The 26,015-nt window shown below is 46.7% G+C and overlaps 1 protein-coding gene across 1 annotated transcript in view; it reads left to right on the forward strand.

The window, feature by feature from the left end:
• The window catches only part of LOC143386060 (transmembrane protein 131-like), a 139,465-nt gene that overhangs the window by 65,765 nt on the left and 47,685 nt on the right, over positions 1-26,015 (forward strand). Inside the window, 16 exon segments of the mRNA XM_077107914.1 lie at positions 1,080-1,231; positions 1,516-1,649; positions 1,973-1,981; positions 2,264-2,450; positions 3,618-3,803; positions 4,555-4,713; positions 5,092-5,527; positions 5,529-5,691; positions 16,495-16,590; positions 16,593-16,666; positions 19,060-19,169; positions 22,073-22,197; positions 22,321-22,470; positions 23,381-23,546; positions 24,272-24,393; positions 24,496-24,592. Coding sequence (XP_076964029.1) covers positions 1,080-1,231; positions 1,516-1,649; positions 1,973-1,981; positions 2,264-2,450; positions 3,618-3,803; positions 4,555-4,713; positions 5,092-5,527; positions 5,529-5,691; positions 16,495-16,590; positions 16,593-16,666; positions 19,060-19,169; positions 22,073-22,197; positions 22,321-22,470; positions 23,381-23,546; positions 24,272-24,393; positions 24,496-24,592 — 2,366 coding nt within the window.

Below are 26,015 nucleotides of genomic sequence, written 5' to 3' on the forward strand. Positions count from 1 at the left end.
TCGATGTTAACATTATTTTTAAAAATTTAGTTTGCAAGAAGGGGTTGTTTACCATTTTGCAAATCTTAGTAATGGCTCTCTGATTTAACAAACAAGTAGATTCTTATATCTGCTTCATTCAGTGTCATGATGCATGGTTTTGTTGAAGGGTATGATAAAAATATACCTGATCCAGGCGCAGTGGCTCATGCCTGTAATCCCAGCAGTTTGTGAGGCTGAGGCAGGAGCCTCACAAGTTTGAGGCCAGACTCAGCAACCTAGAAAGGCCCTACACAACTTGATGAAACCCTGTCAAAATTTTTAAAAAAGGGCTGGAGATATGACTCAGCGATAGCCAAGTGTTGCCAGCCCTTCTCTTAGAAGTTGTAAACTTGATCTTAAAAATCAGAAATGTGTCTTTATGTGTGAAGTATGGGTTCTTTAATTTTTTTAAAAAATGTTTTTTAACTATTTATTGCTGGCCATCAAAGCGTAATATTTTAGATACTAAATTAAGCTACACTTTTAAAATTTAAAGCTTCAAATCAAGTGTTTATAAAGTAGCAACTATGTGGCTAGTTTTCAAAATAAAATTCAAGGAAAGATTGATACAAATTGGAAATATGGTTGCAAATAAAACATTTGCTGCAACCTGAAGCCTCTGCAGTTGGTTCCCATCAAAGGAAGGAGTGATGGCAGTGACCGGGGCAGCACTGTGAGGGTCTGGGGTGCCAATCGTCATTGTGCTTGTTTGCTTTCTGCTGACGCATCCAGCTATTCATCTTAGTTCTGTTTCCTTTTCTATGATGTGTTGTATTTAAGATTAAAAATATCTATATACGAGAATAAATGCCTCACACAAACATGAGGACTCGGATGGCCTGAGAGCAAAGCCCATTTGGGGGTTTACACAGAATGTGAAGGCCGTCACTGGCTCCTCATCCCTGAGTGCAGCTGACCTGCCTAAATCGTGAAGGGCACAGCCATTTGCATGTTTAATCAGTTTGAGGAACTACTGGGCTCTAGATGGGGTAAGGGAAAAACATTTTCCAGAAAATATCTATCTTAATGACTCCTATTTGTTTACCCACTGATTCAAGGTTCATCCACTGCAGAATTCAATAGGATTTACCGAGGGCCTCTCTCGACATTTAATTTTAAACCTAATTTTAAAACCTGGAGAAAAGAAATCTGTCAAAGTAAAATTTACTCCAATTCACAACAGAACTGTTTCTTCACTAATCATAGTGAGGTAGGTTCTGTGGTCTAGGTATGGATTGAATTTTTAGTATTTACATCAAAGTCCTTATGTTTATCCTTCAAAAATGTAAGTAGTATGTTACTGAAGTATCATGTGTGACTCTTAAGAATAACAAATTTTTGCTTTTCTTTATGTATTTAAAATTTTACACCCTTAAAATTCAGTGTATAAATTTGTATGACATGGGTTACAACATAACTGTAGAAATTATTGATCAAAAGATTGTGCAGATATAGTGGGAGAAAAAAAAATCTGTGATTTTTGTTCTTATCTAGAAATAACCTGACTGTGATGGATGCTGTGATGGTCCAGGGACAAGGAACAACTGAGAACTTGAGGGTGGCAGGCAAGCTTCCAGGCCCAGGAAGCTCCTTATGCTTCAAAATCACAGAAGCATTGTTAAAAGATTGTACAGTTATGGCAATATGTAAATCAATGGTTGTGCAACTGATGTGATTCTGCAATCTGTATATGGGGTAAAAATGGGAGTTCATATCCCACTTGAATCAAAGTGTGAAATATGATATATCAAAAACTATGTAATGTTTTGAACAACCTACAATAAAAATTAATTAAAAAAAAAAAAAGATTGTACAGACAGTGAGTATTTCTGACAGTGCCGAGGGCACAGATTGCAGCACCCACTTTGAACAGCAAATAATTCCAGGAGTAAGGACAGACCCTCCAGTGCACACCTGTGTATAGTGAAAGGTGCTCAAGCCATTGAGGAAGGCCTGTGTCGTACATTCAGTCTTGTTGATTTGGATCTTAAAAGACTTAAAGTATCAATACTAATTACATACCTTAGATCATTCACTCTTAAGGGTAAAAAGTAAAGTATAATAAAACTTTTGCCATCTAAAATAACATATAAAAGTGGAGTGCTTCCCGACGAGACCTGGGCACTGGCTGGTTTCCTTGTCATGTGGAATACAGCCGTAGTTCATGAAGAATGTGCTTATCCTTTGCACTGGGAGCCTGTGATAGCAACATTTATCCTCACTGCTGATTTTTTTCCTTTAGGTTTAAAACTAAGAGAACCAAATTTCACATTGAAAAGAACGTTTAAAGTAGAGAATACAGGACAACTTCAAGTCCACGTAGAAACCATTGAAATCAGTGGATACTCATGTGAAGGATATGGCTTTAAAGTTGTTAATTGTCAAGAGTTTGCACTAAGTGCCAATGCCTCAAAGGACATAATCATATTGTAAGTGTTTTCTTATAAGGTGCAGTATAATGAATCACTAACTTCTTACTGTCTTTTAATACTAGAGTCAGATACTGCAAAGAAAGATATTTTTGTATTTATAGATAATAAATGATCTTTATCCACAATTATTCATTTGATTTTTTGTCCACTTAATCTTCAGCTAAGGTATTTCTTTATGTCTTTGTTTTCAAGGTAGTAAAACTTTCTCTGTATCCCAGGTGGATCAGATAATCTTAGAAACCAACTCAGAATTATTTAGCATAAGATGCTGGGATGAGTTCAGTGTCCCAGCCACAGAACAGAGACTTGGACCATACGTGTGTAGTTTTAACTTGCAGACTAAGAATGGGCAATACTTAATTTAGAAGACCATTTTAATGCCTGATTAGTAAGAGTTGTAGGTTTTTTTTTTTTTGTTGTTGTTGTTGTTGTTTTTGTTTTGGGTACCAGGAATTGAACCCAGAGGTGCTTAACCACATTCCCAGCCCTTTTTAAGTTATATTTTGAAACAGGGTCTTTCAAAGTTGCTTAGGGTTGCTGAGGCTGTCTTTGAACTCAGGATCCTCCTGCCTCAGCCTCTCAAGCTGCTGGGATTACAGGCATGTACCACCATGCCCAGCTTTGCAGCATATTCAACAATTAATTGATAACTAACTTGTTATAAACTCTGTCCCCTTAATTGAATAATAATTTCAAGCCCTTCTGTGATGCTTACTTAATCAGTGGCTAAATTACTACATGTGAGGCTTAATTCTTGACCTAAAAGTACAATGAGGTAATGAAACGTCTATCCTCAAGGTGCGCTCAGGTAACAAAAAATAAGATGATTGTGACAGCAAACTGAGCTGCAGGCAATGAGGAATGGTCCCCAGTTCTAGGGTGGGTTTTTGTTTTGTTCAAGGCATTATTGGGAATGCAGCTTAGATAAAGAAGAGGAAAGGCAAAGAAGCTCAGACACACTTCCTGAATTAATGTCTGAGAAGATGGTTATTCTTTTTTTACATAATTCCTCAAAATTATCCACAGAATGCAATTGTTCCTGTTGTTAACCTTCTAAGTACCACCCTTAGATTCTGTGCTTTAGGGTTCATGGGGCTGTTGTCAGCTTGAACTGCTGTGCTCTGTTGTTTTTTAACTCAGCCTCACTGCCATCCTCTGTTTTAGGTTTACTCCTGATTTCACGGCTTCTAGAGTGATTCGTGAACTGAAGTTTGTGACGACCAGTGGCTCTGAGTTTGTATTTGTGTTAAATGTGTCCCTCCCGTACCACATGTTAGCAACCTGTGCAGAGGCCCTCCCCAGGCCCAACTGGGAGCTGGTTCTGTACATCATCATCTCAGGAATAATGAGGTATTGTGTCTTCTTTTGAGGTTGGATTTCATTCATTGATGGACACAACTTATCAGGTCCCTGCTGTGTGCTGGTCACTTTTCTGAGAGCTAGGATGTGCTGCCAGCAAACACAGCTCTGCCCTTGCCACACTGCTATACCAGAAGGAACAGTTAGAGCTCAGCCATCCTCAGTGGCATGTATAAGCATTTACCTTTGAAAGCGGAGAATCAAATTAAGTACCTGTTGATTTTTTTTTAAAAAAATTCATAATTTGCCAGGTACTTGCTGGATTTGGGCATATATACTTAATTATATGCCTAAGCAACATAAAACTGATTATAAATATTTTTAAGTCCCCAGCATCCCATTTTTTAACAACCTATTTCTTTGTATATTTTTGAGAATCAGATATCCTCTCCCAAACTAGTTTACATAGTTACATTGCACAATGGGGAAAAGTTGGCCCAGACAGTTGTAACTCAGATTTTTTTTTCAATTAAAAAAGAATCATCCTCCAGGTATCCATTCTGATACAAATAATTATTTCCTCTGTGTAAAATTATTTCACTCCATGTAAAATTGCCATTTATAAAAATTTGCGTGCACATTTTTATCCATGACCTTTTGGTTTGGGCCTTGCCCATTAAGAATTGCTACCAACAGCTTTGTTTTTATATCATACTACACCATACCAAAAACTGTTTAACAGCTAATTTTTTTTCTCTTGCACTAACAAACAATCCTCCTGTCCACCTCCTGTACCCTGCAGAGCACTGTTTCTCTTGGTAATTGGAACAGCCTATTTGGAAGCTCAAGGAATTTGGGAGCCATTTCGACGGCGACTATCCTTTGAGGCCTCAAACCCACCCTTTGATGTGGGAAGGCCATTTGACCTCAGGAGAATCGTTGGTATTTCATCTGAAGGAAAGTATGTCACACACTGGCAATCAATTCTCTAGTGGGCATGGATTTGGCTGATATGATTACAAGAAAAACTAAACAAATGTCTTCCTTTCTGTTTGGGAGGAACAAAACCACACTTCTAATTACTTAACACCCTGGTTGCCTTTGGTTACTAAGCGTTCATCCCAGAAGCCATGTCTTTATCGCATTGGTTAAGGTTCAGGTACCCTCTAATCACTGACTTTTCACATAAAGTAGAATCTAGAAAGTTGTGGGAATTGTCCCTCGCTTGATGTTTTTTCCCGTGGTTTCTATTTGTGGTGTCTGTTCTGATGGAATAAGTTCTTTTAATATTAGATTTTGTAGGTAACTCTTTGCTGATCTGCAGTGTTCCTTTTTGCAGCTTGAATACACTCAGCTGTGACCCCAGTCACAGTAGGGGGTTCTGTGGAGCAGGAGGCTCGTCATCAAGGCCTGGTGCAGGGAATCACAAGCAGTGTGGCTCATCAATGCACCCACACGGCAGCCACAGCAACAGAAACTCAGCTGACGTGGAAAACGTCAGAGCCAAAAGCATTTCAAGTACCTCGAGCAGGACTTCTGCACAAGCAGCCTCCTCACAGTTGGCAAGCAAGACAAGCCCCCTTGTCTTCGAGGCACACACAGCGCCCCAGGATCACACAGCGGGCAGAAGGTCCAAAGGGGCAAAGCAGAACCAGCACAGTGGCCAGCACCATGGCCACAGCCCCCTGGAGCAGCATGCGCAGCCTCCAGCACCGCCAGTGCCTCAGCACCAGGAGCTGCAGACAGAGCGGCTGTCTCCCGCCCTCCTCGCACACCCCACCCACCCACCCGGAACGTGCCAGCAGCACAAGGCACAGCTCGGAGGACTCGGACATCACCAGTCTCATAGAAGCCATGGACAAAGACTTCGAGCACCATGACTCCCCACCCCTAGAAGTGTTTACAGAGCACCCGCCATCACCATTGTCAAAAAGCAAAGGTAAACAGTCATCTGTCCCCACGGTCAGAGGAGCAAGCCATGTGAGGGGAAGCCAGGGCAGTCAGGAGGTATCCTGGTGGGGTCTACATGAGCAGCTTCCCTTGCAGGTGCTCTCTGATTCAGGTTTCTCTCTGGGACGGTGTAAGCTATAACATATCACAGTACAGATAGAGGCATCCATTTGTTAAGAAAGATAGCTTTATATAGCTTAGATTCCATCTCAGTCAGAAATTTCTTGAACATCTGCTACTTTCCTTTTCAGCTACCTATGATTGTTATATTGCTATGATAGATTAATTTTTTTGTTACAATCATATAAACACAGTGGTAAATGAAGATCATCTGTCTTATAACTCAAAAAAATAGGACTTCGACTCTACTTTAGAGGAGGGGTTGGCAAAATCGGCCCATGGGCCAAATCACCATGTTTTTACAAAGTTTTACTGGAATACAGCCTTAGTCATTGTTTGCATATTATCTGTGGCTGCTTTCTTGCTCCAGCGGTAGAATCGCTGCAGGGACAGTTTGGCCCACGCTGCTGAAAACCTACCATCTCGCCTGGCATAGAGCAAGTTTGCCAAGCCTTGCTGTAGAGTTCCGCATTCTATCTTGGCTGCTTGTTTCAGGGGAACTGATTACCCTGAAACCTATTGACCTAAACCACCAGAATTTTCTTCTCTTGTTTCCTCTGGGTTAGGAGTCTGGGTGCAGCTAGCTGGGTCCTCTGGCTATCTCAGCCTTCAATCAAAGTGTCGGCCGAGGTTAAAATCACCTTAAGATTCCCCTGAAGTTGCTTCCAGGCTCATGCAGGGGGTTGATGGCAGTATTCACTTATTCCCAGGCACAAGGCACTTCTCCCAGTAGGACTAAGGGCCCCGGTTCCTTGCTGGCTATTGCCAGAAGCCTGAGTTGTTTCCTCCAAAGGGCAGCTCAACCGAATGAGAATCAGAAGGGCAGGAAAGGACAAATGTTAGCAGCTTGGAAGTCGGTGATGTTGGGAGTGACACCCCATCAGTTCTGTAGTTTTTCAGTTCACTGGACATGTGGTCCAGCCCATTCTCCAAGAGACAGCCCATACTCATATTGCACCAGGGCAGAAGTACTAGGAGGTGTCATGGAAGCCATCTTGGAGGTTCTCGTGCCACTCAGATAGGTGGGCCAAGCCAGACTTCTACAGCCAAAATGAAGAAAACCTATCAGTGACCTCTACTTGTATTTCAACTTTATCCCTTTACAGCATGAACTGTGCATCTTTCTTCCTCTTTGGAGGCAGCTGTGCTAATACATATTACCCCAACCATATTTAAGTTCCTCCTCACTGGTTCACCAAGGAGTTTTTGCCTTTGTTTGCACAGGAACAGGAACCTTCGTGGCCCTAAGAGGTGGGGAGAAACCTGACATTCAGTGTCTAGGAGTTTTCCTTTACAGAACATCTTAGTCCTAGTCATGTGAAGACTGGCTACATTGAAATTCCCATGCATTTGTGTTTGTTAAACAGTAAAATGTTCCCTTGAACATTTTTAAGTTCTACAGAAATTCATCCTTCCTTCCTTCCTTCCTTCCTTCCTTCCTTCCTTCCTTCCTTCCTTCCTTCCTTCCTTCCTTTTTTTTTATTAGTGCAAGGAATTGAACCCAGGGATGCTTAACTACTGAATCACATCCTCAGCCTCCCCTCCTTTTTTAATATATACATATTTTTATTATTTTTTTTAGTAGATGGATACAATGCCTACATTTTTATTTATTTATTTTTATGTGGTGCTGAGGATCAAACACAGGGCCTCACACGTGCTCAGCGAGCCTTCTACCTCTGAGCCACAACCCCAGCCCCCCAGCCCTTTTTTATATTCTGTTTAGAGACAGGGTCTTGGTAAGTTGCTTAGGGCCTCGCTAAGTTGCTGAGTCTGACTTGGAACTCAGCAATCCTCCTGCCTCAGAAATCCTTTTTTGATTTACCTCTTATTAACAGAAAGTACATATCTTAACTTTTAAGATGAAAAAAAAATGTTCTTTGGCTTTCAGAGTGGTCCTAGAGTCCCCTCCAAAGAGCAATCTGCCGATGGAGTGGAGGTTGAACCCTCAGGAGGCAGGGGGCCCGCTAATTTCCTTCCCACTGTTGCTGTTTGGTAAAAAGGAAGAAGTCAGAATATATTTTGTTTTTCCTTCAATAACTGTTTTTATTGAAGTATAAATGTAGAAAAACAGTATCTAAAATGGACTTTAGGGCTGAGGATGTAGCTCACCCTCAGTAGAACACTAGCCTAGCACAGGGCCCTGCTTCCATCCCCAGTCCTACCCCCCCCAAAAAAAAAAAATTAACAACTTTGAAAGGTGGACATGGATCTCGGAGTCGCAGAACAGTGTGTGGTAAAACCGTTCTTTCAGCTGGAGAGAACCTTCATCATTCCTCACAGACTCACCCTGAGCATGTCATTGCGCTTACTTGGAATGTGCACGTATTCTTTTTAGAAGCAGACCATTCTCCCCACCCCGCATCTCAAACAGAAATCCTTGTATTGTCAAGCCCTTGGGGACATTCAGCAGCCTTCCCTTTCAGTTCACGTGTTGATCTCCCTGATCTTGCCTTCCCTGGCTGTCGGCTTGTAGGCCAGCCAGCATTCTCTTCTTCTCCATCTAGCCGCTGTTTCTGGAGGAAGGTGCCCAGTAGTGCCCCCTGTTCATGGTTGGCTGGGCAGGGATGGTCATTACATTCTGCACTTCCTCAGTTTCTCCCACCCGGAACACACAAACTGGACAGAGACCATTGCTGGATTGAAGGTTAAAATCAGAGAAAGCCCCAAAACCTGGCAAGATTGGTTCTTGGTGTGTGGTGACTAAAGAATGGTGACATCTGCAGCCATTCTACTTTCCAGCCTTGGTGATTTGGTGGGTAGCTTTGTCAAGGGCAGGGAGAGGCAAGGTGGTGCAGTGTCTTGAGGCCAGGTCTCACCATCAGGCAGGCCCAGATTCAACCCTGGCTCTGCCTCTTTCCAGCTGTGTGGCTTTAGAAAAAATCACCCGTCAGCTGCCACTTGACACCTCAGAATGTAGAGTAGCCTTCACCTGTGCTACAGAGGTAGCTACCATACAGGTGCCTGTCAGGCAGGACATGGTGCAGCTATCCCTGATCTGCTGATGGGGAGGACGCACCAGGAGGCAGCCAGCCTGCAGGAGAGCAGGTGAAGTCACATGTAGCCAGATGCCCTGCGAGGAGGCGTCCCATGGAGACTGGCAATTTCTGAGAAGTGTTAGGAGCCAGTTAGATCAGGTAACTGGCTTTAATAACTTCAGATTAGAGTGTGTATTACAGGCATTTTCTCTTGACCTGCATTTTCTATGTTCTTTAATTCTTTGTGTGTGTGAGTGTGTGTGTTCTTTAATTCTTTGTGTACTTTAATATTTAATAAAAAAAAAACAATGCAAGTATTACATAGTAGAGTTTTTGCTTTAATCATGTTTTTGTCTGTGTGTTGTACGTCCTGGTGGGTCTGTTGTGACATCATCGTTCCATTTCTTTCCCCCTGCTTGCCCTTGCTGTCCTTCCCCTCTTCCCTGCTCCCCTCCTCTACTCTATTGGTTCCTTCTGTTTGGGGTTTTGTGGTAGTTTTCATTGGTACATTGTAATTTTACGTAAAAGTGGGGTTGTTGTGATATGTGCACTGTGCAAAACATGATTTGGTCAATTTCATCACCTGCCCTCCCTGTCCCCACTTCTCCTGCCCTCCCTGTACCCACTCCTCCTGCCCCTGGTCCTTCCTCTACTATGCTGTCCTCCTTGCTCTTTCCTTCCTTCCTTCCTTTCTTCCTTCCTTCCTTCCTTCCTTCTTTCCTCCCTCCCTCCCTCCCTAGCTTCTGTACATGAGACCAGACGTTCAACCCTTGACATTCTGAGTCTGGCTTATGTCACTCAGCATGACGTTCTTCAGTTTTGTCCATCCAGGAGATGATGTCATTCTCTTCTCTTTATGGCTACGGAAAACTCCATTGTGTACATATATCACATTTTCTTTATCCATTCATCTGCTGACAGGCCCCTAGGCTGGTTCCATAACTTGGTTCTTGTGAATTGTACTGATATAAACATGGAAATATATGTATCCCTATGGTAGTTACTTTGGATAAATAACTTTAGTGATATCTCATTTTATTTCTGATATCAGTAATTTGACTTTTTTTTCCCTTTTCTTTTTTTGTCTTGCTAGAGTTGTGTCGCTTCAGAGACTCGGGTTCTGTTTCTTGACCTTTGTCCACTGCCTGTTTTAATGGCTTTGCTTTTGGCACCTACTCTTACTCTTCCCTTCATCCTGCTTCTTTAGCTTTGCTTACCTGCACTTTTTAAGTTGTTGGGTGGAAGCCGTTTTTTAGCATATGCTCCTGGTACTCTCAGTTTCCCTGTGAACTCTGCTGTATCTGTGTGTCACTGTGACATGTGGAACTTCCATTCAGTTCTGTATGTTTTTGGTTTGAGACTTTCTGTGACCCATGGTTTACCTATAAGTGCTTTGTTAGTTTCCAGGTGTTCAGAGATTTTCTGTTACTGCTTGTAGTTTGAATCCATTATGTTAGGAAAAAACAACTTTGAATGATTTCAGTTCTTCCGTATATGTTGAGGTTGTTCTATGGCCCAGGATTTGGCCTGTGTTGGCAAGCGATCCATGGGCACTTAAAAAGAATATGCATTCCCCCCCCTTTTTTTTCTTTTTAGAGAATAATTTATAAATGTCCATTAGATTTCTGTCAGTGGATGATATTGTTGGTTTTTTCCAGATCTTTTCTGATTTTCTATCTAGTTGTTCTATCTGTTGTTGACAGGAGGTGTTGTCCTCTCCAGCTGTCTGTGGATTCCTCTCTCAGTTCTCATTCTCTTCACATAGCTGGCAGCTCTTCTGAGTAATGCATATACATTTAAGATTGCTGTATATTCTTGGTAGCTTGACCATTTATCATTATATAATGTTCTCCCTTGTCCCTAGTAATTGTCTAAAGTTTATTAATATAGCCTCTCTTGCTTTTATGTTTCCATGATACATTTTTTCCATCTCTTTACTTCTACCTTTCCTATATCATTATATTAGAAATGAGTTTTCCATAGGTAGCACAAAATTAGGTCATAGTTTTTAATCCAATCTGCCAGTCTCTGTCTTTTTAATTACATGATCAGACCATTTACTTTTAATATAATTATTGATGTTTTAGAACTTTAAACCCATCACTTTATATTTTGTTTCCTCTTCAGTCTCCACTTTCTTTTTCTTTTTCCTACCTTAATGTGGATTACTTTTTTTTATTTAGGGCAGTAGCATATTCTAGAATATCTCTATATATAGTTTTTTTAGGAGTTGCTCTAGGTATTACATTATAATGGCCATAATTTGTCACAGTCTTCTGGGATCGTCTTACAAGTTTAAGTGATGTATAGAAACCTTATCTCTCTTGATGTTTCTTTGCCCTTTGCAAGTTGTAATTGTCTTAAATATCTCTACTACATACGTTTAGAGCCATATCAGATAATGTTAGAATTTTGCTTTGGTCATCCAGCACAACTCAGAATCTACTCAAGTCCTGAGGAAAGCCTGTCTGATCTACCCATACTCTTGCTGACTCCTTCTTGGTTTTCCCTAATGCTCCCATGTTCCTTTTTTGTTATCCTTTCTGTCTTGGGTACTTCTTCTATTTCTTCTTTTAGAGCAGGTCAGTTGGATTCAAATTCTCTTAGTTTTCCTTCATTTGCTCATGTCCGGAAGCTCCTGAAGGATGTGTTCAGCTGGGAGGAGGGTTCTGGGGTAACGGTTGTTTTCTTTAGTGCTTCTAGCCTCCATGATTTCTGAAGACAGAGCTGTCATCCTGATTGTTTTTCCTATAGATGAGGCAGGCCGGCTGACCTCGAGGTTTTTTTCCTTTGTTTTCAGTTTTCCCAGGTTTGCTTTTGCTGTGTCTTAGTGTGGATTCCTTTGCATTTATCTTGCTTCAGGCTTTCTCTTTTGTTTTTGATTTGTAGTTTTGTGTCCCAGAAAGGGGACATTTTCATTTCCATTGTTTCTAGAGTTCTTCTTCCGCCCCTCCTGTTTCTCCTTTCCTTCTGAAACTTTTGATAACACAATATTAGCTCTTTTGCTATAATTACACAGATCCTCTCTTCACTTCTTCTGTTTTCGCTCCTAATTTCTATTTCCTGTTTTCAGGCTTATGATTATTTCCTGTCTCCTCCATTCTGCTCTTCAGTCCATGCACTGACCCTTTTATTTCAATTATTTTTCAGTTCTATGATTTTCATTGTGTTCTTCCTTGCATTTTAAATTTGTTCGCTGAGGCCTTCAGTTTTTTGCTTATTTCAGGCGTGTTTGTGATTGCTTAGGGTCACCGCTGTGTACCGGTGACGAATCCTCGCTTTCCCGAATGCTGAAGTATAACAACAGCAGAGAAGCACATGCCGAGGCCAGTGTAGAATGGACAGTGGAAGCTTTATTAAAGGACAACAGAAAAGACTCCTCCCCGGAGGAAGAAGGAGACCCAAAAGGTATAATCCATGGAAGGGGTGGGTCTTCCCTCTCTTATAGCTAAAGTCTTCTTTCAGCTTTCCCCCACTCCTGTCCTTTGTTTTCCTCTATCCTGCAGTGTTGGAAATGCAGGTGGGAAGGCCCAAAAGGTGGGAGACAGGTGGACTGAGGGAGTAATCTGGGCAGGAAAGGCCTGGGGCAGCTTTTGGATTAGCACCTCCCTGTTTGCTGGGAGCTGCTTCATTAGCAGTTCCTTAGGATGGGTTGGGGCCTTGGGGACATTAACATTTCAATTCCCCCAGGTGCTGCTCTGGTTTCCTGGACTCCATTCTCTGTAATGTCTCCATTTTATTTATCTTATTAGACCGGATTTACCTAACTACCTACCTATCTGTAAATCTGGCTTCATTAGGACAACAGTTATGTCTTTGTCAGATGGTTCTAACATATCTGTGTCCTTGGCGTTGGCATCAGTCAGTTGGGTTTTTTGTTTGTTTTTATTTAATTTGAGAGGTTTCTGGTTCTTGGTATAAAGAATGACTGGACTGAAACCTGGACCCTTGGAGTCTTGATGTTCTGAGACTTTGGCTCTTTCTCTGCCTTCCTGTTATTGATGCCTTTCTCTGACATTGCTCTGACAGGTGAAGGGGCCAGGGTGTGTTAGAAGTCTTGATTTGCTTCTTGTCCCCTGTTGGCACCTGAGGGTGGGGTTGGGGTTCTGGGCACTGGAGTTGTCAGCAGAGGCACAGCGGGCAGTGGAGGACGTCCTGAACCACCCCACCCGGTAGGGAGGGGAAGGTGGTTATTCCAGCCAGGGTCCTGGCTGGGACAGAAGGCCCTGCTCCCTCCCAGGTCCTCTCTGACACCAACCTGGCAGGCATACTGGTGGCCTGGTGATGGCCTTGCAAGAGGGAGTCTGGGCTTCTGCTCAGCCTTGGCTGGCGTGCTGTGGTGGGAGCACGTGGTGTTTGGCAGGGAAGAAGGCTTTTGTCTTGCAGGATGCCCCTCCTGCCTTTGTTAGGGCTTTGCCTGTGTGCATTGATGCTCCCGGGGAAGGTAGGTGTAGCAAGGAGAAAGTTCAGGGAGCGCACCGCCATGCCTTTCCTTGGGCCACCATCTGTCTCACCGCCTCTCCTCCTCTCAGAACTTTCTTATGCTTATTTTTATTTTATATACTGCCCAGGGATTTTAGATGTGCTTATTAACAGGAAGAATAAGGAAAAGTACATCTACTCTGTCTTCACAAAATTGTTAGGCCTCTGGGTGTTTTTAAGTGGGTTTCTGTTTCCTGTTGGGGGTTCGTCTGGCTCCAGTGAGTAGAGAAACTCAAATCGGGTTGGAGAGTCTCCAGTGAGTGTGCTGTGATCTCACCAGCAGCGCCCTCGGCTACAGGCCTCCCATTCGAGCTGTCAGGTCTACTTGGACCTATTCATGGCCAGGATCAGTTACTTAGAAAGCCCTGAAGTGGGATAAGAGTTTGGTCTTAGGGTAGCGAGTCCTGGTGCAGGTCCCAGGGTCGATATCTCCTTCTTCCATGGCACAAAACCAACGGCAGCCCCGCATCTGCAGCTAGCGCTGGTAGAGGGTGACAGATCTCTGAGACCTGAGCGCTGCCCTCATGGTGCTGAGACTGAGGGAGAAATGGAGCCCAAGGGGCAAAGCTGGGAGCCTCCAAAGGGGAATGTCACCAGGGATTTGGTGACCACAGGAGGTGAGCCAGCCCCTGAGCTGGAATCTGCTGGGCCACTGGAGGAGGAGGAGGAAGAGGAAGGCCGCTGGCCTCAGGGACATTCATGCCACTGTGGTAAGCGCCTGGTAAACATGCTGCCCTGCGAAGACCCCTCCTCTGTCACCAGGTTCACACTGGGTATTGTTCTTCCTTGGAGACGCGCCGAGTGTCTCTACGCTGCCACTTCAGCCTGGGCCATCATGTTTGAAAGATTTTTTTAGAGCTACTGTGTGCCAGTTATGCCACTGTCCCCTCCAGAGCCATTCATTCAGAATCTCTCACGTATTTGTTTAAGCTCCCTGGGTTATCCTAAAGTGTGTCTGCTTAAGAAATATGATTATAGACTGAGAGCCTGAAAGAAGACTTGAGTGTATTTAACTTAGTTTTAGACATTTTAGATTTGAATTGCTTAAAGTGAGCCCCCAAGGAGAACAGAAGGGGAAGAGGGCAGATTGCTAGGAGCAGCGGCAAAAACGTTGTCAGAAGAGAAGGCCAGCAGTGATGGTGTTGGCAGCAGGCCGGGAGAGGCCTTGACTCTACAGGTGCTCTGGGCCAGGGGTGGATGGGAGGCGAGTCCCTGGCTTCCATGGTGGAGGGATCACTGACGCTTTCCAAAATCACATCCATGAAGGCACCGAGAACAGAAGTCAAGGGCAGCATGTTTAAAAGTTAATGAGAAGAAGATAAAGACTTGGAGGCAAAAAATATAAGCTACTCTTTCATAAAATAACCTTTTTAACCCAGTTTTCAACTTAATTATTGGTGTAAGTATTTATTCTTCTTCTTTGTCTAGCCATGGCTTTAAAATTTGAGTTCAGTTCTTTAAAAACTCCACTCCTCTCTCCTGGAGGTCTGGGCTAGGGTAGGTAAGTCCACTCCTCCCACACCTCACTGCTTGCCCAGGCCGCAGCACCGGCCAGTTGTGCAGCACAGGTGAGAAGTTCATGGCTCAGGACTGGGCTGGTCTGGAGCAGGACACACCCTTTCCTGTCTCCCAGGGTGGGGAGGCACTCTGGCCCTCCAGGGATGTCAAGTGCTGTAGTGACTAAACCAGACTGGTCAGTTTTCTCCTGGGATGAAGGCCCTGATATTGAGACTTAATATTCGGTTATGGTTTCAAATCCAGCACCTCCTGAGATCATTGTGAAGTGACAGAGGGACATTCCTGGAAACCACCCCAGAGCCTTATCTTTCCTCCCCCCGCCCCTTTTGTGTACCAGGTATTGAGCCCAGAGGTGCTTAATCACTGAGCCACACCCCCAGCCCTTTTTATGTTTTATTCAGAGGCAGGGTCTCACTGAGTAGTTTAGGGCCTCACTAAGTTGCTGAGGCTGGCGTTGAACTCGAAATCTTCCTGACTCAGCCTCCTGAGCCGCTGGGACTAGGTGGGCACCACCACTCCTATCCCAGAGCCTTACTTTTTCTTTTACCAGACCAGACTCTTTAAACTTTCTGTAAAGGGCCAGGTGGTATCTGAGGCTTTGTGGACCACAGACTTTCTCTGGGGCTTATTTAGTCATTTTTGTTGTTTGTTTGTTTGTTTGTTTTACGCCACTTAAAACTATGAAAATCATTTTCCCCTCATAATCCATATAAAACAGCCACAGGCCACATTTGACCCATGGGCCACAGTTCACCAAGCCCTTATCTTCATGCCAAGGTTTGAGTCCCTAGAACCATTAACAGTGACATTCTTTGAGAAAAAGCATAAAACTTGAGGTTCACATTAAGTTGTATGAAGTCACTGTTTTCAAAGGATGTATTTAGAAATGACAACTCACACAGGAGTGGCTGGGGTGCAGCCCTGCCCCCTAGTGTTCTGCAGGAGCCTCAGAGGTGTGGAACCTGGGGGTGTCTCTGCGTGTCCCATCCATACCCAGGAGCAGCTCGGCGAGGCAGGAATGGCTGCTCACTGCTGTGCTCCCGGCACACACAGCACCCCTGCAAACATATCATGGGGCTGGGCCTTGTTACTCTTGGTGGCATCCAGGTCTTTCATTACAGGCGCTCTGTAGCCAGTGTGGCCTCACTTGGTGTTCTGTGCCACCCGGTATCCTGTGCCGGCCGCTGTCCTGAGGCCTTCTGTGATTGCTCACTGGAGCCTCCAAGCACTTTTCTCTCCAGTGCAGCCAAAGGCCAGGACCCCCAGAAGCTGGGGACAAGCGGCATTGGGACTGGCCACCGTGGCTCCACTGCCAGGTTTCTAGCCCCCAAAGTCACAGGGTCACTCATCACATGTGTCACCACTGGGCCTCTGTCTCTGAGCAGGTCTCAGAGGCACCTGGTTCCACCGTGTGACAACAGAGCTCATCACCCTCTGGGGCACTCTCAGGCTGACAACAGGTCTGCCAGATGGACAGAGTGGTCCAAGCTCACCAGCTGTATGCTCTGGGCTGCACTCGGTTACACACAAACCGTGCCTGTGAGCTGATATTTTTAATAATCTAATCCAGTTTTGATTTGGAAAGGTTCAATCCCTCGTGAGTGACAAAAGAGTCCAGCTTCTTCCAAAAGGCATGAAGGCTGGGCTCCCCCCCACCTGGAGCAGGCAGTGCTTTACCTGGTTCTCACCCACAGGGAAAGGCAAAGGCCTTCAGGGCAAGGTCACAGCCCCAAAAAAGCAGGAGGAGAAGGAGGAGAAGGGGAAGGGAAGGCCCCCAGAGGACGAGTTGAAGGGGCCCTGGCCGACGATGACAGCTCCTCCACCACCACTGAGGCCTCCAACCCCGACACCGAGCTGCTCAAGGAGGTAGGCGGCGGGCACCCACTCCGCGGGGCCTGGCGTTGTGCAGCGCTGGGGATCTGTGAGGACGGGTCAGCCCTCATGCCAGGCCAGCTGGGGATGGACAGCTGCACCTCCCCCAGAGAAGGACGTTTGGAAGCACCACTTCAGAGCTGGGAGTATCAGGAATAGTGACCCCTATTACTAGCTCACAGGTGCTGTCTGTGTCGAGAGGCTGGGCAGCATCAGGACCTTCATGGTCACAGTGTCACATTGGGAGCAGCTCCCTCCCCAGGCAGGTGGGGCAGTGACTATCCCAGGAGGGTGTGGCCCAGGGCGAGACCCCAGGCTTCAGTGGTCACCCAGAGCTGGCAGCCCAGCCTAGGACATGACAGCCATGAGAATTCCACATTGTCCCCCGAGTCTTCTGCTCAGGAATAACCTTGCAGAATGCCCAGCATGTGGCAGCATCCCACGGCATCGCAGAGGGGAAAGCCCCAGCCGTGGAACGTGAGCTCCGAGCTGTGTGCAGGGCGGGGATGGTTCTGCTCTGACACCTTTTAGATGAATGTTTGAGATGTAAAGGGATCACAGAGCAGAGTCTCTTTCAGCTTCAGTCTAGTGACCTAAGGAGTCACTTCTTAAATGTGCCCAGCAGTGCCTGCAGGGTGAATTAATTTTGGAAACACGTGTGCCTTCCTATCAGGGCAGTGGCCTTGCTCTGCATACCCCTCCCAGCTGGCCCGTGCTGTCTGCTTGGTCCACTTCTAGCCAGTACTAGGGTTCTGCACTTGATCCTCTAGATAGCAGAGAGCTGCTGCACACCCCGGGGCCTTGGCTGCACAGGCTCATCCTCCCCTGTGGCAGCCGCACCCTGGTCACCCTCAGTGGCTGGCACCTGCCAGTATTCCTGCACCCGCTAAACCATCCTGGCGCCCTTGTTGGCTCTGTCCTCTGCCTGCCCCTGCGTGCACATGCTGCAGCAGCACCCAGGCCTGTTTGGCTGCCTCGGTGGGCTCTGTCCTGGTGCGGTGCACACAGAGGTCAGGAGCTTTTCTTTATGACCAGGCCCAGTTGGCAGGTGGAGTATTTGCTTCCCAGCAAGGTCACATGCAAGAGGTCATTTTCCTTGTGTCTTTTCTGCCTATTCACTGAACAAACACTTGAAACCCCTGAATGCCAGGCCTGTGCCAGGTGCTTAAGCACCATTGGACAGGGAGGCCGCAGCCTTGTCCTCCCAAGCTCTCGGTCTGTGGCCCCCAGTGGACCGAGTATTCAGGAGATGCTTCTCCAGTAACTCAAAGTAGTCTTCAGGGTGTAAGAGCCAGGGGCTGATGTACCTGCCTGTGCTTGGTGTCCTGGACAGTCGCCTGGCCTGGCATGGCCTGCTAAGTCAGAGTGTAGTCATCACCAAGGCAGGAGGTCTGGACGCTGGCGGGTAGGTGCTACTCCACCCCTGGCTCCATCCTGCGTCCACAGCCACCCCCTTTGCTGGGTGTGTCCTTCCTCTCTGTACCCCAGTGTTCCTTGAGTGACTGGTGAAGAGCCAGGCTGGTGTTGGTGCACAGCCTTCTCATGAGCAGTTCACCTGGTGGGTTCCCCAGCACCTGAGCGGACACGCCTGTCCAGGGACCTCATGTGCACATGCCACAGCAGCATCAGTCACTGTATGATGCATGTGCAGCTTCTGCGCTGGCCTGGCTTTCGGAGGCAGCCTGGGTGGCCCTCCCCAGTCCAGGCTCTACCTGGAGGCCAGGCTAGAGTGCTCTGTCACACCACGGGCCCACATTGCTCCCAGGTTGTCCTGTCTCTCTCCACCTGCTAGGCCTCAAGGTTCTTGAGGGAAGAGGCCAGACCCGCATGCCAGTCCCACTATCTGGTACCAAGTGGGTGTCTATTAAATGCGTGTTGAGCAGGTGAATGAATACCTCAGCCCTGTCCTGTTGATGGTCCCACTGAGCCGGCCACACGCTGGTTCAGTGGAAGGCCCAGGTGTGGACACATAGAGGGCGGCTTGCCTGGCTTTTTGGCCCTGAGTTTTGTGCTTTGGATTAGGCACGTTGCTAAGAGTGTTTAAATTTATAGTCTTCGCTCAACTCTCCTTATAAAAACAAGGTTTTGCTCCCTGATGCTTAAAAATAAGGAGCTACCAGTTGCTTCTTCCACTGCCACCACCCACTTCTATCAGATAGGAGTATATTAAAATGAACTTTGTAAAAAACTCGGACTCGTCAAAACATAATTATAGTTATAATCGTAATGTGGTTGAAAAATTGACAGAATTACAGTAGATTTCAGGGAAGGAATGTGTCACGTTTATTTATTTCACAACATACATCCACTACCTCTTAGTGTCTTATCATTTGTTGTTTTTATTAATCCTTCTCAGCAATTCCGCATGCGTTTTTTACAGGATTTAGGGAAAACAAGCCATGCCCGGAAAACATGAAAATGAAACATCTCAAGTGAAGAAAAAAAGCAAAAAGCTCTTAAATGTTAAGAAAGAAATCCCCACGGATGTGAAACCCAGGTGAGGAGCAAGAGGGTGCAGAGGAGTGAGGGTAGGTGGGCTTCCAGGGCCTTTGCAGCAAAAGCCATGCTCCTCTGGGGCTTTCATCACATTCACTGCCATGGACAGGACAGCCACGGGCTGCAAGTGTTAGACCTGTGGAGGCAGGGGTGCCGGTTTGATGATCTGCTGCCAGGGGACAGGTGTGGAGGAGAATTTCAGTTTGTGACTCATTCCCAGGCAGAGAGGCTTTTCAGTTCTGCTCAAGATGACCTTGATGGTCAGCACAGGTAAAGGTGTGACATCCTCCAGAAAGCGCCCCAAGGCTGCTGCAGCACCAGCCCAGAACTGGTGTCAGGACCTCAAGTTCTGTGCTGTAAAACTTGCAAGTTTGTTCCTACCAAAAAGAATGTTCAGAGCAGGTATCCCCAGCCAGATGGTTCTCTCAGGAAACACCTCCAGCTCGGGCCCCACAGCTAGGCTCGCTACCAAGTGTTCCCGGGATAAATGAGGGCGTTAAACTAGTAAGTTACTAATGAGCTTTTGGGGTGCACAGATCTTGTGAAAATAGAGTTATGCAATATATTTTGTGATTGTAAATGATAAAACCAGTGCTCCTAAGAATGGTCTTAGAGATGCTGTGCCATAGGTGACATCACCAGATCTGCCGTCTGCAAGCCCTAGTCCTGGTGCCTGAGTTTAGTGCCAAAGACCGAGCAGACAGGACACACTCCTCTTCTCAGCCCTCTTCTGCTGACTCCTGTGGTGTTCTGGGGTTTGCGCTGGCTATTAGCAGGCTCCTAATTTGAAAAGGCTTCACTGGAGCCCGCACCCTTGTGAGGTCTGTGAGTTAATTCTCTAGCAAAGCACAGCAAAGGCAGTTAGTCCTCTCTGTCCGCAGTTCTCCATTCTCTTGATGGATAGCTGAAAAAGAAATGGGTCCCAGAAGGCCACTTGGGCAGCACGCCCCACACATGCACCCTCAGTTCTCTTCAAACCCACTGATTGTCCTCTGTTTCTACAAATTTAAGGGTAAAACATTGAGAGTCCCAGTTCATCACCACCAGCGAGCGGTGGTGGTGAATGCAGCATGCTGACGGGCAGCCATCATCAGGGCCAGTCCTGGCTTTAGTTGCCCGAGATCCTGTCCAGCTGTGCATATGATCATAGGCCAGGGGAAGGGCCTGGGCTGCCTGTCACCCTACAGCCACACCCCGAGAGCAGACTTTAGAAGTCATCTCCTGGGACTGGGAGCAGGGGCTGCTGCGGTGGCAGAAACGTGGTCTGTTTTCCCAGCTTTAGCACCTATGGTAGCAGGCCTGTGGACTCCAGAAGACTCCATCGCAGGTCAGAGATGCCCGAAATAGGATTAGACCTCAGGCACTGAAAGGGCTTCCGCAGAATCAGGAACGGCCCAGGGCATCTTGCTTTAGGACAGCAACCATCTTTGCTCATTGGATTTTCTGTTTATGAGCATTTTACACATTAGTATAATTGGAATATAAAATCTGTGAAAAGCAGAGAGAAGTCTGGAATGTGCACCAAAAGCCACACACTCTCCAGCAGCGTACTTGCACAGACAGCAGAGCCCAGGGCCCTGGGCTGCATCACTAGACCACAGCCCTTCAACATGGGGAGCACACCCGTCTCCACCCACTCAGCCTCTGTCCCCCAGACATCCATGCAGCATGTGTGACTGGAGCAGGGACAAAGCCTGTGGGAGCCACTTTCTCCCTTCCCTTTTAGAAAAAGCCACCTAATAAAAGTTGGTTCTTGTCCATTTTTTTGGAAGTCTTAAAAAAAGTATTTTGCTAAAGATCATCTGGCTTAATCAACAAAAATAAAATATTCTGGCACCTTTTTCCTAAAAAGCCAATTAATGTTATAGTAGCAGAATTAAGCTTTGTACAGACATCCCCCACTTCTTGACTACCTATCCTAAAAATAACCCACGCCCACACCCTGCACCAGGGCTGGTGTCTGCCTCAAGCAGCCTTCCGTGTTTTTTGGAAGACAGTTTTTAAATAACCCTGACAGTCAGAAGCAGAAAAGCCACAAAAGACATTATGGCTCTGTGTACTGATGGTCTCACTCATCAGCAGTGCGCGGTTTTTCTTTTTGATTCTTTGAACATCAGTTTGTTATCGCACTAAAGTTCTGTTTATTTGGGCTAAGAGACCCTCTGAGTTTTTGGTTTGCTCTTATATTAATTCCTAAAATAATACCTATTAATTATAGAAAATTTGTGTCATGCAGAGAGACTAAAGAAAGAAAAGTCAGTTAGTTAACTGCCCCTATTTATTCTTGTTGCCAAGGCCAGCCTCAAACTTGGCATCCTCCTTCCTCGGCCTTCCGAGTCACTGGGTTACAGGCATGTGCCACTGTGCCTGTCTCTGCTTGTACATGTGTATTATCTTGAGCTCTCTCATGGCACCCCACTCCCCTGGACCACAGGCACGAGATGCGGCCCTGCTTCTCTGTAGGGAATTGGTGCATTTCCACAGTAGCCAGGAACTTGGCACAGGTGCCCCCCGCCAGAGTTTCTATGGGAAAGTGTCCAGGGTTTTGAATAGCAGGAGCTGTGGTGGGGCGGGTCTGAGATCTTTGATGTCTGTATGTTTGAGAGTCCCACAGTGGCCCAAGAGCTCCAGGCCCGCGGCCACACTTAGCAGCCCCACACCACAGTTCAGGGCTCTGTACCCATTTTCTGAAGTGGATGCAATAGCCCTCACCTGTACCTGAACCAGGTGAGGGTCTAAATGCTGAGTGTCTCCTGAGCAGCCCTGGGAAGCTGAGCACACAGCCGGTCCTGGGCTGGGCTGGGCTGGGCTGGGCTGGGCCGGGAGGTAGCCCACTTAGCATCAGTGACTTCCACCCTCACCCAGAGCAACAGACACACGTCTCCCTCCCTGGCTGTCTTCCAGTTCTCTAGAATTACCGTACCCTCCCACGTTGGAAAGTAAACCGCGTAGAAATCTCCCAACCAAGATTCCTCTTCCAACTGCCTTGACAAGTGGATCCAAGTCACAAAATTCCCAGAAAACAAAAGGTATTGTCATTTTGATCTAAGTGATCAGCCACCAGAGGCTGGGGCGAGTGCCCACCTGGGAGGGAGAGAGGGAGCAGAACTAAGGAATTCCCCTCCCTTAACAAATGTCCGATTTTTGTGCAGATACAAATAAGTTAGTGGACAACAGACCACCTGCCCTAGCAAAATTTCTCCCCAGTAGTCAAGAACCAGGCAACACCAGCAGCTCAGAGGGTGAGAAGGACTCTCCGCCACCAGAGTGGGATGCGGTGCCAATCCACAGGCCCGGCAGCTGTGAGTACCGACCTGGCGCCCGGGGCCACCCACACCCTACCCACACCCTACCCACACCGTGGGAGCATGTGCTCCAGCCATGTTGACAAAGGCTCACGCAGGGCTCTGTCCCCGGAAGCTGGACACCAGCATAGCACTGCCTCTGTGCACGGTGGAATGACCTGGTCGGATTGTTGATCATCCAAGAGTTGTCACTCCACAATAGCGGTCTTTTGCCTGCGGCCAGCTCCTCACATCACAGTACTGGAGAGAATAGCAAGGGGCTGGCTGTGGCTCTGGAGAAAAGGACACAGAGCCACAGGCAGAGGGCACTGCAGGTGGGCACTGCAGAGGAGCCAGGGCCTCTGCAGGACGCATCAAGTGGGCAGGGCTGAGGACCAGGAGCCCCCTCCTGCTCCTCGTCCTAGGGCAGCACTCGGAGCAGGACGGTGGTGGGTTTCCTGTCCAGTTGTGCTGGACTGCCATCTCGCTGCAGAGTAAACATTGTAAGACATCTACCAGGAGTCTTTACGCCAGCCTGTGGACGGTACTTACCAGGCCAGGTGGATTCTCAGAGCGTATCCTTGTGATTTTGGTGCCAGGGCAGCTCACACCAAGGGGGAGACGAGGTATTCTTGTAGAACGGGGGGCGTTCAGCCCAGGTGGTGGCTTCAGCTGCTGTCCTGAGGAAGAGGAAGCAGAAGATGTCAAGACCCAAGAGCACCCGGCCAGCCTGGCAGGGACAGTGCAGGTGCCAGCCCCTGATGCCCCTGAGGGTACACACAAATGAATTCCTGGTTTCTCTTTAAAACCTTTAAGCAGAACACGTCAGCGCCTTAGCTTGAGTCCCACATGTGCTGAGAACGTCGGAAGTAGCTGATAAAGAGCACAAAATATCACATTAATGAGGCCTTTTGTGTTTAATTTCCAGCAACTGACAGTCTTTATAAACTTTCTCTGCAAACCCTCAACGCAGACATATTCTTAAAACAACGCCAGACCTCACCAAGCCCCGCCTCTCCGTCTCCCTGTGCCGCCACTTGCCCGTTCATGTCCCGGGGCAGCTACAGCAGCATCGTCAACAGCAGCTCCGGCAGGTAGGGGCCTCTTCTCAGCAGGGGCATCCGATGGCCACCATCACTGTCCTGCCACACCTCGGGTACTTGCCCTTGGCCCTTGTACCTGGGGCCAGCAATGATCCTGCTCCTATTCTGAGCCACTCCCTACTGTCACCCTGGACTGGCCAGTGCACTCTCAGCACACCAGGCATTAAGTGAGGTTGGGGACATGAGTTTATGTGGTGCTAAGACCCTGATGTTGGGTGGGCTCTGACTAGGACTGCAGATGGGCCCTGCCAGGGGACCCACCAGCCACGCTCGCTCAGGCAGAGCCCCTTGTGTCTGCCTGGGACCGTTAGCGAGTTGATTTTGGAGGGTGGGCTCACCAGGTGCCAGCACGATCATGGGTATCTGTGTGTCCCATCCTGGCAGGCTCATGTAGGTTTCCCCAGAGTTGGCAAGAGGCTGTGACCACCATGGCTGGAGAGCCTGCTCAGGCCTTGCCACAGTGGGCTTGTCGCCCTGCTGTGCCAGGAGCCCCCTCTGAGGTCTACTCCCATGCAGGCAGTGGTGGCTCTGCAGAGTGGCCCCTCGCAGCATTCCCCAGAACACGATTGCAGCCTCTGCAGTCCCTAGACCCCTCACTGCCACCTAACAAAGCGGTCTGACCCACAGCGCCCTCAGGGCAGCCCCGAGAAGGCCCCGCTGGCCCTGCCGTGGGCACAGCTGGCCAGGACTCAGTCCTCACTCTGCTTCTTCCTTAGTGACCTGAAAATAAAGCAGCCAAACGGAAGCAAAAGCAAGTTGACGAAAGCAGCTTCGCTCCCAGGCAAGAACGGCAACCCCACCTTTGCTGCAGTCACGGCAGGTTATGACAAGAGCCCTGGTGAGTGCCCACCTTTGCCCCAAGGCTGACACACCTGGGCACAGGGCGGCCGTGTGGCCCTGGTCACGGTTTGCCCTCACTGACACAGATCCACTGTCGCAGGTGGGAATGGCTTTGCTAAAGTGTCTTCAAGCAAAACAGACTTTTCCAGCAGCCTCAGCACCTCTCACATTCCCGTTGACAGTGACGGCTCGGACAGGTATGTGGTTGCCCCTGATCAGCAAGGAGGGCAGGACGCCTCCACGTGGCCACCCGCCCCCCAGAGGCATTTCCCTGTCTGTTAGGTATGGCTAGTGCTGCTAAGAAGCCTTGCCTGCTGGGGGAGCCACAGTTCCTGATGAAAGGGGTGCATCAGGCCCCAGCCATGGGCCAGCAGACCCCAGTCCAGACATTTCCTCCTCGGTACCCTAGTGGGCTGGAGGGGGCACTCTGATGGCTTCTTGGGGATCCTCGTGAATCATCTGGGCCCTTTGACACATGTAGCAGTGTGATGGCATTAGCCACCTGTGCTGGTGACCCACCTAGAGGAGTGACAGCAGGAGGACCCATGCCCTCTGTACCAGTGGGAAGTCCTAGGTGTGAAGCCACATTTTAAGAATAAGAGTAATTTGCTTTGTGGTTTGGGCAAAGAAAACTGTCTCTACCAGTTTAATTGCATTAATGTTTCTTTAATTTAAAATATTCAGATGCCATGATAAAAATTCCTGACAATATTCTAAAGGAACTTTGCATGCCCTCTTATTTGGACCATTAACATGAAAACATAGCATCCTTTTTTCTAAAAGATATACACACGGAAGCTACAGCTCCATTCTTCTCTTCTACGAAGTCACATACTTCTTCAAAATGATCTTTTCAGAAAGGTAACTAAATCTATACATGATTTTAAATTTGCTTATGTCATAGAACTATAATCACAGTTACACACACAGTATATAATCATAATTGTATACTGATTAACACAAAATGTCTATAGAAGTATTCTGGTCACAGCTGTACTTTTCTACCTCAGGCTTTCAAATTGAATGATTGAAAATCATGTTCTCCTTATATTATTCCAAATTTTAAGTTTATCCATTGTTTTAGACTAAATGTAGCTCATACAACACTTGCTAGAGCAATGTTTTAAAAATTGGGTTACAGTCTAATGACATTAGCTAACTGACTTGAAATTAACACTTATTTTATAAAGATGAATTGGATAGGATGGTAAGGAATAGGAAGGGCTAGGAGATGACTAGCAAGAATGCTTCTACATGTATCACAAGCAGTAGGCACAAATGCCATCCAGCTTCTTACTGAGTGAGCACATGAGCTTGTGTGTGCAATGTTGCAAAATAATGTCCTACAGTTGGTTGCAATTTTAAAAGCTGAAAGCAATTCTTTTTGAGTTTACACAGGACAAAATAGACTGCTACTTTCTGGAATTGTGCAATATAATAATAAATTAAAACGGAAAACAATTTCCAAGCACAGAGAGACATTTTATGAATCTTATAAGAGTCAAGTCTTTATAGTTTTAGTAAAATTTTAATAGAGCATGTGGAGAATGCATAAAGTTAAAAAATAGAAGAATTAGAATACTAGATCATGAGTCAAATTAAAATATATTGTGTTTTATA

The sequence above is a fragment of the Callospermophilus lateralis genome, assembly GCF_048772815.1.
Source record: "Callospermophilus lateralis isolate mCalLat2 chromosome 14 unlocalized genomic scaffold, mCalLat2.hap1 SUPER_14_unloc_1, whole genome shotgun sequence".
NCBI classification, from domain to species: Eukaryota; Metazoa; Chordata; class Mammalia; order Rodentia; family Sciuridae; genus Callospermophilus; species Callospermophilus lateralis.